This window comes from Mercenaria mercenaria, chromosome 4, assembly GCF_021730395.1.
Source record: "Mercenaria mercenaria strain notata chromosome 4, MADL_Memer_1, whole genome shotgun sequence".
Taxonomy (NCBI): domain Eukaryota; kingdom Metazoa; phylum Mollusca; class Bivalvia; order Venerida; family Veneridae; genus Mercenaria; species Mercenaria mercenaria.
Window position 1 is genome coordinate 50,901,253 of NC_069364.1, and position 16,219 is coordinate 50,917,471.

General features: G+C 34.3%; 1 protein-coding gene across 1 annotated transcript; it reads left to right on the forward strand.

The window, feature by feature from the left end:
- Positions 1-20: 20 nt before the first annotated feature.
- Positions 21-15,560, forward strand: LOC123551664 (zinc finger C4H2 domain-containing protein-like). Its single transcript, XM_045340743.2, has 5 exons — positions 21-135; positions 2,347-2,518; positions 5,168-5,340; positions 12,419-12,608; positions 13,106-15,560. The coding sequence occupies exons 1-5, from the start codon at positions 77-79 to the stop codon at positions 13,217-13,219; spliced, it is 708 nt and encodes a 235-aa protein (XP_045196678.1). The 5' UTR covers positions 21-76; the 3' UTR covers positions 13,220-15,560.
- The last annotated feature ends 659 nt before the right edge of the window (positions 15,561-16,219 follow it).

Consider the following 16,219-nt stretch of genomic DNA (forward strand, 5'->3'; position numbering starts at 1 on the left):
TTTTCTCTGTGAAAATCAAGCAGGACTCTCCGCATTTCGGGTATCCTTGGATCCTACCATAGAGTGACAGTAAACAATGGGTGACGAGAGAGACGTTGAGATTCTCCATAAATTGGATGGTTTAAAAGAAATTCGGTTGGTAAAAATGAGTTCCCTTAATATTGGAATCAAATATTATTGCTTTTCCCGTGTAGTCTTATTTGAAAACAATGCAATTTTAGTTGTTGTTTCGTTCTCGAATATGTTCGACCCATATTTATAAAATAATTTTTTCTATCCCTAAAGGCTAAACTTACTTTTATTTCTAAATTGCAAAACTTAAAAGCTGCAACATACAAAACCTTTTTAAGACCTCAATTAGTCCAAATAAAAGGACATTTTGGGACAGCGTGAAAACTTAGACTGTCGCTGTCTCCTTGACCGTCACGTCCAAACTTATTCTGCATATTTCTTTTAGGAAATCCCCAATGAAATACATTGGGAACATTTTCTGGTACATGTACAAAGTATTTGTAATGATCACAATTTACATCTCTGATAAATATAATGAATTAATGATTTATGTTGAAATTAATGCATAAACTTGCCTCCCTGACATTTTATGAAGGCAGTGGCTACGATTACGGTACCGTAATTCTAGCCTCCGGTTCTAGGATTAAGGAAGTTCCATATTCCTAGACAACCCTATGAGAATAGGATAGGATTACGGAAGTATTTAAGAGGTATGTAATAGTATTATACATGTTAGGGCATGCATAAATAACATGGTAAACTTACTTACTTCACTTAATTTCACTATTATTTCGTGCTATCGATCGGTCGTTTTGGGTTAATATAATCTTAATGGCGGCGCGGGGAAATATTATAGAATTATCTAAGTTTCGTTTATACCTGTAATTTTTTCATCAAGTCAACATAAATGGTCTTTCATAACATACAATATGGTTATAGTTATAAAATTCAAAGTATAGAATATTTCTTTTAAATCTAACTTTGACACTCAAAACCCAAAAACGGCAGACAGATAACACGAAATAATATCCTAAGGCAGGCATGAAAAAATCGCTATTTTGATAAAGTGAAATAAGTAAGTTAATATTTTTTTTTCGCTTTCAACACGGTGGCTGAATGATACTTTTCAAAATAGTTATTTTTCAGGAAATAAGTCTGGAGAAAGTGAAAGTAACTAAGTATTTTATGCTGTCCTAACACTTTGGGAAAATACGGTGGGGGCTAGACTGTGATTATTATTACTATCGATGCAGTTATCATGGAAAAACTGGGTGGTGGAGATGACAAAAATACAGTGAAAGAAAAAAAAATCTGCTGTGAAAAGGAAATTTAAGAAGAACAAATATGTGTAATTAAAAAGGAAATGTAAACAAGAGAATATTATTTGTCTAGAAGTAATGTCTGCTGTGTGTTACATTTGAAATTTACTTATTGTACATAATACTCCTTTCATAAAAGTGACAGTATTAAAAATGTCAATTGTTAGGGCAAGTGACTGTTCACTAAGGGCAAGTAGATTTTACTGGCTACTAGTCCTGCAGGGTGAGTGGTGTGAAAATTTTTTTTACACCCCTGTAGAGGGAGGACAACTATGGAATATCAGATCATATAATAAGTCATCCCGGTAAGCCAGAGTGTAAGGCTAGACCTCAGTTGGAATATAGCTCATCAGTTTTAGATTCATTTCACATATCAGATCTCTAGAAATTAGATAGAAAGTGTTCAAAAAGGAGCTGCTAGCATAAATTTGTAACTTAACAACAATATATAGTTACTATAAATCACCAGGAACTATCACAGAGTGACAGATATTTTTAACCAGCTGAATTGGGGATCACTTGAACATAGAAGACAAAATCAGCCATGGCGAAATCCTGTCGGACCCGACCGACCAAAAAAATGTTAAGGTCTGGCGAGGAGGGTTAAGGCTGTATAATCAAACTTTCTCACTTGCTTTACATGAAACAAGAAAAAAAAACTGCACTAGTGTTTGATAAATGTGTAACATGTTCTGCTGTTTATGCAGTACTATTAGTATTAACTAGCTCTGAACTTGAACTGACTCGCCAGATTGGTGGTAATTAGCAAATATGTACCTGAAGCCTGAAGAATTCTGGTTATTGGATATTTGCTTTGACTTAGGTCTGTCCCTAATAAAAATTTAAATCTCAGAGCTGTGAACTTTTTTCAATGAATTTACTAATAACTTACCTTGTTGCTTTTGTGTGTAACATAAAGGAAAATGGAACCATTGAACTCAATACGATAGAAAGTGTCTGTGTCTAGGATTATAAATACTTAAAAAACCCTTAATATCTTGATAATTTCCTTCAGATCAAAAACTATCAATCTTGAACGTATAAAGACCAAGTTACGTCAGGAGTTTGACACAACAGAGAATGAAGATAAACTTATTGCAGAGTATAAGAAGGAGATGGAGCTGTTGTTACAAGAGAAGATGGCACATGTGGAGGAGCTTAGACTGATACATGCTGATATAAATCTGGTAATTAGAGTAGCAGTTTCATTGTTTCAGAAATGTCAGTTGTGCCATTTGTAGCGGTCACACATTAAACCGGAATCCACCTAAAAACCGGAATACACCGGAATACACTTTCCATAACCGGAATACACCTGTATTTTTTAAGTTAAAGGTATTTTTGAAGGGTTTTTGATATAATTCAATTATATATATCATAAATAATTAACATACGAAAGGAAAATAAAATACGTTTACGCAAAATGATTTTATAAGAGAATGAAGTTCGGCGACCGCGTTGGAAATTTCCATAACCGAAATACACCCGTATTTTATTAATAAATGGTATTTTTGTAGGGTTTATTGCAGAAATCATTCGTGTATAATATAAATAATAAGTTTACAAAAGGAAAATAAAATACTTTAACGCAAAACGATTTTATACGAGATTTGGATTTGGCGAGCGCACGGGAAGTTTCCATAACATAAATGCACTCGTTCTTTTTTAAAAACTAAATAGTATTCGCTTAAATAAACACTTTTTATCATTTTTTGTAAGTTGTAGAACCATGTTCAATCAGATTAAATATGAATAAATATTTGAGAGAAGTTTATTAAAAGTTAATTCTGTATACGAGATTATAACTTTACGATCTTACGGAAAAGTTTTACGCTTACGTCGCTATGACTAGATACCGGAATGTTGATTATTAAAATTTATTTAATTGTTTCTTCAAATAATAAGAAAATAATTTAAGACAAAAAATATCAATATTCGATTTTAAATGAATCATAAACAAAATACGGGTCCCGACATAAACCGCGCGGATCGGAAAGGGCATGTCACATGCTTATTATTGAAACTTATTTAATTGTTTCTTCATATTTCATTTAACAAATAAAAAAGAAAATAAACTATGAATGATAAAATAGCAATTTTTGATTTTTAAATGAATTATAGACAAAATACGAGTGGCATAAACCGCGCTGATCGGAAAGGACATAACAATGTTTTAATATTTTATTTTTAACATGATCGGAAAGGGCATGTCACATGTTTATAATTGGAAATTATTTAATTATTTCTTCATATTTCGCATTTCGTTTAACAAATAAAAAAGAAAATTAATTGAGAAAAAAATATCAATATTCAATTTTTAAATGAATTATACACAAAACACATGTCAGTGCATAAACCGCGCTGATCGGAAAGAACCGGCCGTATGTTTATTATTAGAACTAATTGAATTATTTCTTCATGTTTAATTTGATAATTTAAGAAGAAAATAAATTACGAAAAATCAGTTTTCAGAAGAATTATATTATGTTTAATATATAAATATAAAAACGTTTACTGCGCTTATTTCCAAAGCACAATTAAGATCCTTTTAATACAGGTACGTTGATATATAATGGGAGATTTTATTTGAGGGTGTGTCAGATCTCTCCTTATTCCCCCCCCCCCCCCCCCCCCCACCACTGCCACAAAAACATAATTTTTTTCTTTTAAAATGTACTACTTACATCTACTATTTTATCAAAATACTTATAACATCTCTTTGCACTTCAGAATAGTCTCTTTTTTTGCCTTAGTTTATTGTTCAAAAACAGAAATGATGAAATTAAGACAAAAGCATGCATTGCCCACTACGCTTTTAAAAATTAAAAAGTTCCTATTTACTGTTCAATTCCTATTACCATTCTTTTATGAGGTATTGAGAAAGCAGACAGCTGCAGTGAAATGGAATAGATGAATCACTTTTTAGCTCGACTATTCATAGAATAGTAGAGCTATTGGACTCGCCCATGCGTCGGCGTCCGCGTTGGCGTCCGCGTCCGCGTCCCGATTTGGTTAAGTTTTTGTATGTAAGCTGGTATCTCAGCAACCACTTGTGGGAATGGATTGAAACTTCACACACTTATTCACTGTGATAAACTGACTTACATTGCACAGGTTCCATAACTCTGTTTTGCTTTTTTACAAAATTATGCCCCTTTTTTGACTTAAAAATTTTTGGTTAAGGTTTTGTATGTAAGCTGGTATCTCAGTAACCACTTGTGGGACTGGATTGAAACTTCACACACTTATTTACTGTGATAAACTGACTTACATTGCACAGGTTCCATAACTCTACTTTGCTTTTTTACAAAATTATGCCCCTTTTTCGACTTAGAATTTTTTGGTTAAGGTTTTGTATGTAAGCTGGTATCTCAGTACTCACTAATGGGAATGGATTGAAACTTCACACACTTGTTCACTGTCATGATCTGACATGCACAAAGCAGGTCCCATAACTTTATTTTGCTTTTTTACAAAATTATGCCCCTTTTTGAACTTAGGAGTTTTTGGGTTAAATTCTTATATGTAAGCTGGTATCTCAGTACCCACTAATGGGAATGGATTGAAACTTCATACACTTGTCCACTGTCATGAGCTGATAAGCACTATGCAGGTTCCATAACCCTATTTTACCTTTTTACTAAATTATGCCCCTTTTTCGACTTTCTTATTCATTCAAGCGACAAGGCTGTTAAATAGTCGAGCGTTGCTGTCCTCCGACAGCTCTTGTTTTAATTTGTTGATCCAGTCCTTAGATGTTTGTCTTCTTTGATCATTAGAATCAATTTGCTACAAACTGTACAATAATTCATTTATGTATACCGTATCACTTTTAGATGGAAACAACAATAAAGCAAGCTGAAGAGGAACGTAACAGATCACTAGAGAATGCAAAACACTTGTATGATGATTATAAACCACTGAAAGAGGAGGTAGATTCCATGAGAACCAGGGTTGGTCTGGAACCACTGCTGGGATTAAATGATGAGGAGGAAAAAATCTCACCACAGTAATAATTACTATTCAATATAACTAATGATTTTAAATTGTTTTACTAAAGTGAAATTATTGTTTCTGTAGGTATATATATATACAAGGTCCTGTGGTTAAAGTTTGCAAATTAAACTACTTGCCATTCATTGTAATTAGTTGAATTTGATTTCCCAGTTCATATTCTATAGAGATGGTACCTACCCAAATAAATCAAAGGGGGACAACTCTGAATTGACAAATAAACTGAAGCCAACATTAAACATTGATCAAATGTGAAAGAAAAATCAGATAGGTCCTTATTCAAACAACTTCTCAGGCAGACAAAATATGACCTAAATTTGTTTAAATCCCTTTGTATTCAATATACAATATGCATGCTTTTCTCATGACTTACACTGACAGTTATTTTGTAAGTTGTAGTGAGGCCCTGATAGAAAGTTTAGTAATGCATGAAGATGATATAGAATAATGCATACATTCCTTTGAAGAAAATTAACGACATTAAGAAATGTTATTAAGTTTTGATCTTTTAGCCAAAGTTATTTATTTATTGTTCTCAATGGTGATACATTGGTTTACACAACATTTATGTATCAAAATGTAGAATGTATATATCTAACAATGAGAAATAACAAAAAAAGTTAAACTGGTAACACAAAAATTAATTGTCATCAAATATAATTACAATGTTTTAAGGTAGTGGCTGTAATTACTACATGTTAAGGTAGCTAATAGGTAATGACTATATGTAATGTATTTTAAGCAATTCTCAATTTAAACATTCTCTGGAGGGAACTAGCACGATCATTTGCTTTCCTTGAAAAACGAATAAATGTTGAAAAATCATATGGAGATTACTCTATTTGATGATTTTCGTTACAGGTCAACTACCCGAAACAAACTATAAGGTGTCTTATTTATTGTTGAAAACAAGTAATCGGATAACTTCAGATATCAACATTAATTTAAAACCTAAACTGTTTACACAACTTGAAAAAAGGTTTTTGTCGGGGCCTTTCATTTACAAATATATCAACAATTATCACCTGAACTGAGTGCATTCATGAATGGAAAATATTGATGGTAAAATGGTGTAGGGGTTTGTTTACAATATAAAACCTTTAATAACGTCTTTAAGGTACATTTTTGGTATGTATTTGGTAAGCTTATAATAAAGAGCATGTCATTCTCTTTCACTCAGAATTTTTTCAAGCGTTTTAGACTCTTGGCTAGTCTTGGAATTTGACTTTATTAAAAGACAAAAGGAAGTTCATTATAGGCTCTTTCAAAATGTTGAAAGTAGAGTAAACTTTCATTATACCCTATTGAATTTATTTAGCTGTGGGAGCTTTTGATATAGACTATAATTGGGAAAGTCCTAAAATCCTTGAAAAACGGTCAATACAAGAGTTGTCCATTTTGCTTCAGATATTTTGAGAAAGTCATTTTTTAGATATCAAATATTTCTATTTTTGACATGGAGAAGAGGAAAACCATAAATATATTTAGAAAATTGGTGCACTTAGCTATCATTTCACTCTGAAAAAAACCTGTAAAGATGAATTTGAATTTTTTAGGTACCATCTCTAATAGATTCAAGTTATGTTTGCAGGCTGTCCATGTTTCTTAGACATAGATTCAAGTTATGTTAGCAGGTGGTCCATGTTTCTTAGACATAGATTCAAGTAATGTTTAATGTTTGCAGGTGGTCCATGTTTCTTAGACATAGGTTCAAGTTATGTTTGCAGGTGGTCCATGTTTCTTAGACATAGGTTCAAGTTATGTTTGCAGGCGGTCCATGTTTCTTAGACATAGATTCAAGTAATGTTTGCAGGCGGTCCATGTTTCTTAGTCATAGGTTCAAGTTATGTTTGCAGGCGGTCCATGTTTCTTAGATATAGGTTCAAGTTATGTTTGCAGGCGGTCCATGTTTCTTAGATATAGGTTCAAGTTATGTTTGCAGGTGGTCCATGTTACTTAGACATAGATTCAAGTTATGTTTGCAGGTGGTCCATGTTACTTAGACATAGATTCAAGTTATGTTTGCAGGCCGTCCATGTTACTTAGACATAGATTCAAGTTATGTTTGCAGGTGGTCCATGTTTCTTAGACATAGGTTCAAGTTATGTTTGCAGGTGGTCCATGTTTCTTAGACATAGGTTCAAGTTATGTTTGCAGGCCGTCCATGTTTCTTAGACATAGATTCAAGTTATGTTAGCAGGCGGTCCATGTTTCTTAGACATAGATTCAAGTAATGTTTGCAGGCGGTCCATGTTTCTTAGACATAGGTTCAAGTTATGTTTGCAGGCGGTCCATGTTTCTTAGACATAGATTCAAGTTATGTTTGCAGGCTGTCCATGTTTCTTAGACATAGATTCAAGTTATGTTAGCAGGTGGTCCATGTTTCTTAGACATAGATTCAAGTAATGTTTAATGTTTGCAGGTGGTCCATGTTTCTTAGACATAGGTTCAAGTTATGTTTGCAGGTGGTCCATGTTTCTTAGACATAGGTTCAAGTTATGTTTGCAGGCTTTCCATGTTTCTTAGACAAAGGTTCAAGTTATGTTTGCAGGCTGTCCATGTTTCTTAGACATAGGTTCAAGATATGTTTGCAGATGGTCCATGATTCTTAGACATAGATTCTTAGACATAGGTTCAAGTTATGTTTGCAGGCGGTCCATGTTTCTTAGACATATGTTCAAGTAATGAATACAGGCATACCATGTTTCTTAGACATAGGTTCAAGTAATGTATACTGTATAATACAGGCATACCATGTTTCTTAGACATAGATTCAAGTTATGTTAGCAGGCGGTCCATGTTTCTTAGACATAGATTCAAGTAATGTTTGCAGGTGGTCCATGTTTCTTAGACATAGATTCAAGTTATGTTAGCAGGTGGTCCATGTTTCTTAGACATAGATTCAAGTAATGTTTGCAGGTGGTCCATGTTTCTTAGACATAGGTTCAAGTTATGTTTGCAGGTGGTCCATGTTTCTTAGACATAGGTTCAAGTTATGTTTGCAGACTTTCCATGTTTCTTAGACAAAGGTTCAAGTTATGTTTGCAGGCTGTCCATGTTTCTTAGACATAGGTTCAAGATATGTTTGCAGATGGTCCATGATTCTTAGACATAGATTCTTAGACATAGGTTCAAGTTATGTTTGCAGGCGGTCCATGTTTCTGAGACATATGTTCAAGTAATGAATACAGGCATACCATGTTTCTTAGACATAGGTTCAAGTAATGTATACTGTATAATACAGGCATACCATGTTTCTCAGACATAGCCTATTTTAGGTTCAAGTTCTGTTTGCAGATGGTCCATGTATCTTAGACATAGGTTCAAGTTATGTTTGCAGGCTGTCCATGTTTCTTAGACATAGGTTCAAGTTATGTTTGCAGATGGTCCATGATTCTTAGACATAGATTCTTAGACATAAGTTCAAGTTATGTTTGCAGGCGGTCCATGTTTCTTAGACATATGTTCCAGTAATGAATACATGCATACCATGTTTCTTAGACATAGGTTCAAGTAATGTATACTGTATAATACAGGCATACCATGTTTCTCAGACATAGCCTATTTTAGGTTCAAGTTCTGTTTGCAGATGGTCCATGTTTCTTAGACATAGGTTCAAGTTATGATTGCAGGCTGTCCATGTTTCTTAGACATAGGTTCAAGTTATGTTTGCAGGTGGTCCATGTTTCTTAGACATAGGTTCAAGTTATGTTTGCAGGCTTTCCATGTTTCTTAGACAAAGGTTCAAGTTATGTTTGCAGGCTGTCCATGTTTCTTAGACATAGGTTCAAGATATGTTTGCAGATGGTCCATGATTCTTAGACACAGATTCTTAGACATAGGTTCAAGTTATGTTTGCAGGCGGTCCATGTTTCTTAGACATATGTTCAAGTAATGAATACAGGCATACCATGTTTCTTAGACATAGGTTCAAGTAATGTATACTGTATAATACAGGCATACCATGTTTCTTAGACATAGCCTATTTTAGGTTCAAGTTATGTTTGCAGATGGTCCATGTTTCTTAGACATAGGTTCAAGTTACGTTTGCAGGCTGTCCATGTTTCTTAGACATAGGTTCAAGTTATGTTTGCAGGTGGTCCATGTTTCTTAGACATAGGTTCAAGTAATGAAAACAGGCATACCATGTTTCTTAGACATAGGTTCAAGTAATGTATACTGTATAATACAGGCATACCATGTTTCTTAGACATAGGTTCAAGAAATGTATACTATATAATAAAGGCATACCATGTTTCTTAGACATAGGTTCAAGTTATGTTTGCAGATGGTCCATGTTTCTTAGACATAGGTTCAAGTTATGTTTGCAGGCTGTCCATGTTTCTTAGACATAGGTTCAAAATAGGTTTGCAGGTGGTCCATGTTTCTTAGACATAGGTTCAAGTTATGTTTGCAGGCTGTCCATGTTTCTTAGACATAGGTTCAAGATATGTTTGCAGATGGTCCATGATTCTTAGACATAGATTCTTAGACATAGGTTCAAGTTATGTTTGCAGGCGGTCCATGTTTCTTAGACATATGTTCAAGTAATGAATACAGGCATACCATGTTTCTTAGACATAGGTTCAAGTAATGTATACTGTATAATACAGGCATACCATGTTTCTTAGACATAGCCTATTTTAGGTTCAAGTTATGTTTGCAGATGGTCCATGTTTCTTAGACATAGGTTCAAGTTACGTTTGCAGGCTGTCCATGTTTCTTAGACATAGGTTCAAGTTATGTTTGCAGGTGGTCCATGTTTCTTAGACATAGGTTCAAGTATTGAAAACAGGCATACCATGTTTCTTAGACATAGGTTCAAGTAATGTATACTGTATAATACAGGCATACCATGTTTCTTAGACATAGGTTCAAGTAATGTATACTATATAATACAGGCATACCATATTTCTTAGACATAGGTTCAAGTTATGTTTGCAGGCTGTCCATGTTTCTTAGACATAGGTTCAAGTTATGTTTGCAGGTGGTCCATGTTTCTTAGACATAGGTTCAAGTAATGAATACAGGCATACCCTGTTTCTTAGACATAGGTTCAAGTAATGTATACTGTATAATACAGGCATATCATGTTTCTTAGACATAGGTTCAAGTAATGTATACAGGCATACAATGTTTCTTAGACATAGGTTCAAGTAATGTATACAGGCATACAATGTTTCTTAGACATAGGTTCAAATAATGTATACAGGTGGTCCTTGTTTCTTAGGCATAGGTTCAAGTAATGTATACAGGCATACCATGTTTCTTAGACATAGGTTCAAGTAATGTATACAGGCAGTCCATGTTTCTTAGACATAGGTTCAAGTTATGTTTGCAGGCAGTCCATGTTACTAAGACATAGGTTTAAGTTACGTTTGCATGTGGTCCATGTTTCTTAGACATAGGTTCAAGTTATATTTGCAGGCTGTCCATGTTTCTTAGACATAGGCTCAAGTTATGTTTGCAGGCGATCCATGTTTCTTAGACATAGGTTCAAGTAATGAATACAGGTGGTCCATGTTTCTTAGACATAGGTTCAAGTAATGTATGAAGGCGGTCCCTGTTTCTTAGACATAAGTTTCAAGTAATGTATACAGGTAGTCCATGTTTCTTAGACATAGATTCAAGTAATGTATGAAGGCGGTCCATGTTTCTTAGACATAGGTTCAAGTTATCTTTGCAGGCTGTCCATGTTACTTAAACATAGGTTTAAGTTATGTTTGCAGGTGGTCCATGTTTCTTAGTCATAGGTTCAAGTTATGTTTGCAGGCTGTCCATGTTTCTTAGACATAGGTTTAAGTTATGTTTGCAGGCTGTCCATGTTACTTAGACATAGGTTTAAGTTATGTTTGCAGGCTGTCCATGTTACTTAGACATAGGTTTAAGTTATGTTTGCAGGTGGTCCATGTTTCTTAGTCATAAGTTCAAGTTATGTTTGCAGGCCGTCCATGTTTCTTAGACATAGGTTTAAGTTATGTTTGCAGGCTGTCCATGTTTCTTAGACATAGGTTCAAGTTATGTTTGCAGGCTGTCCATGTTTCTTAGTCATAGGTTCAAGTTATGTTTGCAGGCTGTCCATGTTTCTTAGACATAGGTTTAAGTTATGTTTGCAGGTGGTCCATGTTTCTTAGTCATAGGTTCAAGTTATGTTTGCAGGCAGTCCATGTTACTTAGACATAGGTTCAAGTTATGTTTGCAGGTGGTCCATGTTTTTTAGACATAGATTCAAGTTATGTTTGCAGGCTGTCCATGTTACTTAGACAAAGGTTCAAGTTATGTTTGCAGGCAGTCCATGTTTCTTAGACATAGGTTCAAGTTATGTTTGCAGGCTGTCCATGTTTCTTAGACAAAGGTTCAAGTTATGTTTGCAGGCGGTCCATGTTTCTTAGACATAGGTTCAAGTAATGAATACAGGTGGTCCATGTTTCTTAGACATAGGTTCAAGTAATGTATGAAGGCGGTCCATGTTTCTTAGACATAAGTTTCAAGTAATGAATACAGGTGGTCTATGTTTCTTAGACATAGGTTCAAGAAATGTATGAAGGCAGTCCATGTTTCTTAGGCATAAGTTTCAAGTAATGTATACAGGTGGTCCATGTTACTTAGACATAGCTTCAAGTAATGTTTGCAGGTGGTCCATGTTTCTAAGACATTGGTTTCAGTAAAATATATACAGGCTGTCCCTTATTCTGCACATTTGTACCAGTATACTTTGGATACAGATGTATTATGGAAAGTGTCCCAGTTTCAATTTTTATAGGAGTAAATATTTTCAAACTTTCTTTTTTAGAAAAAAAAATTGAATAAATGACTATGTGAACTTCTTTTCTTCAAACATTGATGTCAAGCTTGTTGGAGTAAGATGTAGTTCTGTAGACAGTGTTCTGAAAAGCTCTACAGAACAAAACATCGTCATAGACCGTGGAATGAATGCAAGTGGCATATGTATTAAAAAAAATTCACTTGAGGGTAGGAATACAACACCTAGTTTGATCCTAAACTTGATTTCAACTTTCATATTTTAAATTTGAAAGAATAATAATTTTACCTCGATGCTCTCCTGCTTTCAGGTACTTTGATCGTCCAAAGTCGGAGTATCACACAGAGCAACCAGGAACATCTGATCCTCAGCCTCAGATACAGCCTCAGATTGTAGCCCCTCCAGTGGTTCCCCCTCCTCTGCCTGTACAGATGAACCGAGCCAAACCTACTACAGAGCAGCCAAGACAAGCATTCAGGCAGCAACCACCACCCATGAAGGTTTGATTTTATCTTTATTGTGTTCAAGACTTTTATGTGCTTTTTTCCACACCAAAATTTGATGTTGGTTACATTTTACACCTGTAACAAAGCCATTAGTTTCTTGACAGTTGAGAATGCCCACCTTCTAAGCACAGTAGGGAGAGCTCATATCCATGGAATAAAATTGAAGTTTGATCCCCAGATGAGGAATATATTCACCATGATGATTTGATAAAGACATTGTGCCTGAAATGATTTATTCCTCTGATTCATGTGGAGAAGATGGCAGTTATTTCATATTTGTGGAGAACAGGTTATTACCAGTACAGAATCCAGGAACACTTGTTAGGTTAATTGTTTACTGTTACCTTACTGAAATATTGTTGAAAAATAGTGCTTAACCTAACAAACAAATCTTGTTGACAGTTAGAAGGAACTAATTACTTCTTCATTACCATCTGTTATAAAATAACATGTTTGTACTTCAGTCTAATACATTTAATTTTGTCTTTCAGGCATGTCTATCATGTCACCAGCAGATCCATCGCAATGCTCCAATATGTCCGCTATGTAAAGCCAAAAGCCGATCTAGAAATCCAAAGAAACCAAAGAGAAAGTTGGATGAATAATCACACATTTTACATTAAGGTTAAACATGTGGAAAGGAAATATGTTTACATAGCTCTCACCAAAGAATCATTGTCAGCATTACAATATGTTTAAGTGTTGTTTTACAGTAACTTTACAGAATAGTTACATCTCCGATACAGAAGCTGCTGTTAGTTGTATGACTGTTGTAATGTGGTGTTAGAATAGTAAAAGAAGTAGTCTTATAATGATGTATTGAAGTCTGTAAATGAAATGTTAAAAAGTCCTTGTATTCATAGGTACTTTGAGTTTAAAACAAAACATTTTAAAACCAAACATTACTGTATCATGTTATTTGCATTAATTTCGAGCTACGCATTGCCTTCTTTTAAAACATCATGTAAGTATGCAATGCTACTTTATTATGGGTTTAAAAGCAAATTATATTTTATACTGAATAGAATTGGTTGTGTGATTTCAAATCTATAATATGTAGATCTAATCTCGTCATTTCAAGTGTTGTGAACTCCTGTTTCAGTTTAAAATGAGCACTGAAGTGCCAAAACTTATGTTAGGGCTTTGAGACCAGCAAGGATGCAGATGAGAGCACTTCCATACTATTTGAGCCGCGCCATGAGAAAACCAACATAGTGGCTTTCCGACCAGCATGGATCCAGACCAGCCTGCGCATCTGTGCAGTCTGGTCAGGATCGATGCTGTTCGCTTTCAAAGCCTATTGCAATTAGAGGAACTATTAGTGAACAGCATGGATCCTCACCAGACTGCGCAGATGCGCAGGCTGGTCTGGATCCATGTTGGTCACAAAGCCACTATGTTGGTTTTCTCATGGCACATCTCATTTGTTTATCAGTTTCAGCTGTTGTATGCAACTGATAAACCCTAACGTTGGTTTTCACACAGTGGTGCTTAAAGGTCCATTACTAAGGGAAAGTGAGTTGGCAATTTTTTTCATAGCCAGTGCATGGACTTCTGCAAGACACTAAATAATGAAGATTGGCAGGTCAAAATTTACAGAAGGTCTTTGGAACTTAAAGAAATGTATGTGTATTATGTTGAAATTTCAATAAATCGACAGAATGACCCCCCCAGGTCTTTTTAACTTTCTTCATACTTCATAGAAAAATAATTGTACATATACTGCAATTTATTTCGAATTTCTACATACCAACTTTCATTTTCCAATAAAATGAAATAGTTTCTGTGCTTTTTAAAAGAAATTAAAATGTTCACTTTCCTTAGTATTGGACCTTTAAATTTTTTTTAAATTCTTGTTTTGTATAATTTTACATGTATCGTGTTTATGAAAGTTTTCATTTTCTACATTCCATAGTCTTCCAGGTGCTATAATCTTAAAGTTTCAGTTTGTGTTCAGTCTTTGATAATTTTCAATGGTCAGAATTCATCGTTTGTTTACAAGGTTGTTGTAGTTGTTACTAAGTTGTATGTTTGTGACCAAATAACTTTAACTAAGCCATTTAGTCTATTAATCATCTTAATATCTTTTAACTAGTTTGAAGAACTGATTTTTTTTTTTGACAAATTACTGTCTAAAAGTTCATCACAATATCAAAATTGTAAAAATAGTTGGCAACATTGTTTTTGGACATAAAAATTGATATGACATTGAACTATCAGTGTGTCAGTGGTGTTTACATAGTATGTACCTCATACTGAGTAAGGTGTAAGCCAAACTATATTTTCCCTATCTTGTTGCTGCAATATTTACTGTGAGACTACCAGGGAAACACATGGAAGATTTTTCCTACACCAGGTTAATCATGAAATGCTGTCTTCAGCTTACAGGATAACTTTTTTTTTTAATTAGGATAACTTTGTTTTTTTTAATTTTTATTTATTGTTATATTATAACAAATAAGAACAAAAACTGAACTAAAAAAGAAAGACAGATCAAGAAGCCTGTCCACTAAATAGCAAAATGAGACACATTAGTATATATATAGTACATACAAACTTACTGTATCATTTTTTCACCAATAATTATGTGACAGACATATTGGGTGTCTCTTGTCACCAGAAGTCACAAATATAATGTAACATTTTAAATTGGTGAAAATCTAATAATTACTATCCTAGGTAACACAAATTGATTGATAGATACTAAAATATTCATGCCAGTACTTGGTCTGTCTTTTATTGTGTAACACGGGTAAGATGTTATATGTCTGAATTGTTTCCGACTCTATTGGAAAGTCATTTATTTACTTATGTGTAGAAGAGAAGCAGGTCTGACTGGGTGTCTAGGCAGCTGTTGTTGCATAGCATACCGTATGTGTTTGTATTTGACTTAGAACTTGTCTTTTGTAATGATATAATTATGAATAAATTAGATTTTACAGAATATATACTTTTTCTTTATAAAAGAGACACATTTACAAACTGATTTTAAGTTATGAGTAGACAGGTCTCTCATTAGTCCCAATCCTTGACTCTAGTTACCTCCCCTGAGGGGCCTCCATGGCCAAGTGGTTAACTTAAAGGTACTGACTTCATCCTTCCTCATGATGTGGGTTAGAGCCTCAGTCAGGGGCACTGAATTCTTCATGTGAGGAAGCCATCCAGCTGGCTTACGAAAAGTCTTTGGTTCTGCCCAGGTGCCCGCTCTCTATGAAATAATGCACAGAGGTGCACCTGGGGTGTTCCTTCACCATCAAAGCTGAAAAGTCGCCATATGACCTATAATTGTGTTGGTGCAACGTTAAAACCAACAAAAATAAAATAAAATTACCTCCCCTGATGTGATAAAATATGCAACGAGTTGGACTTTTCTCTCATCAAATATATTGATATTCAAAGCATATGTGTTTTGTATTCAAAATACAGGACACTGCACAGTTAGACATAAGTTGATGTTCTCTGATTTGAGAGTCTTGAGAAGTAACTGCTAATTAAAATTGAATGCCATTTTCTGTCATTAAATCAATGTAAATTATATATGAAAAAAATTGAATACTTGTATATCTGAAATGTAATGGCATCTATACTGGAGACAGAGATACCTG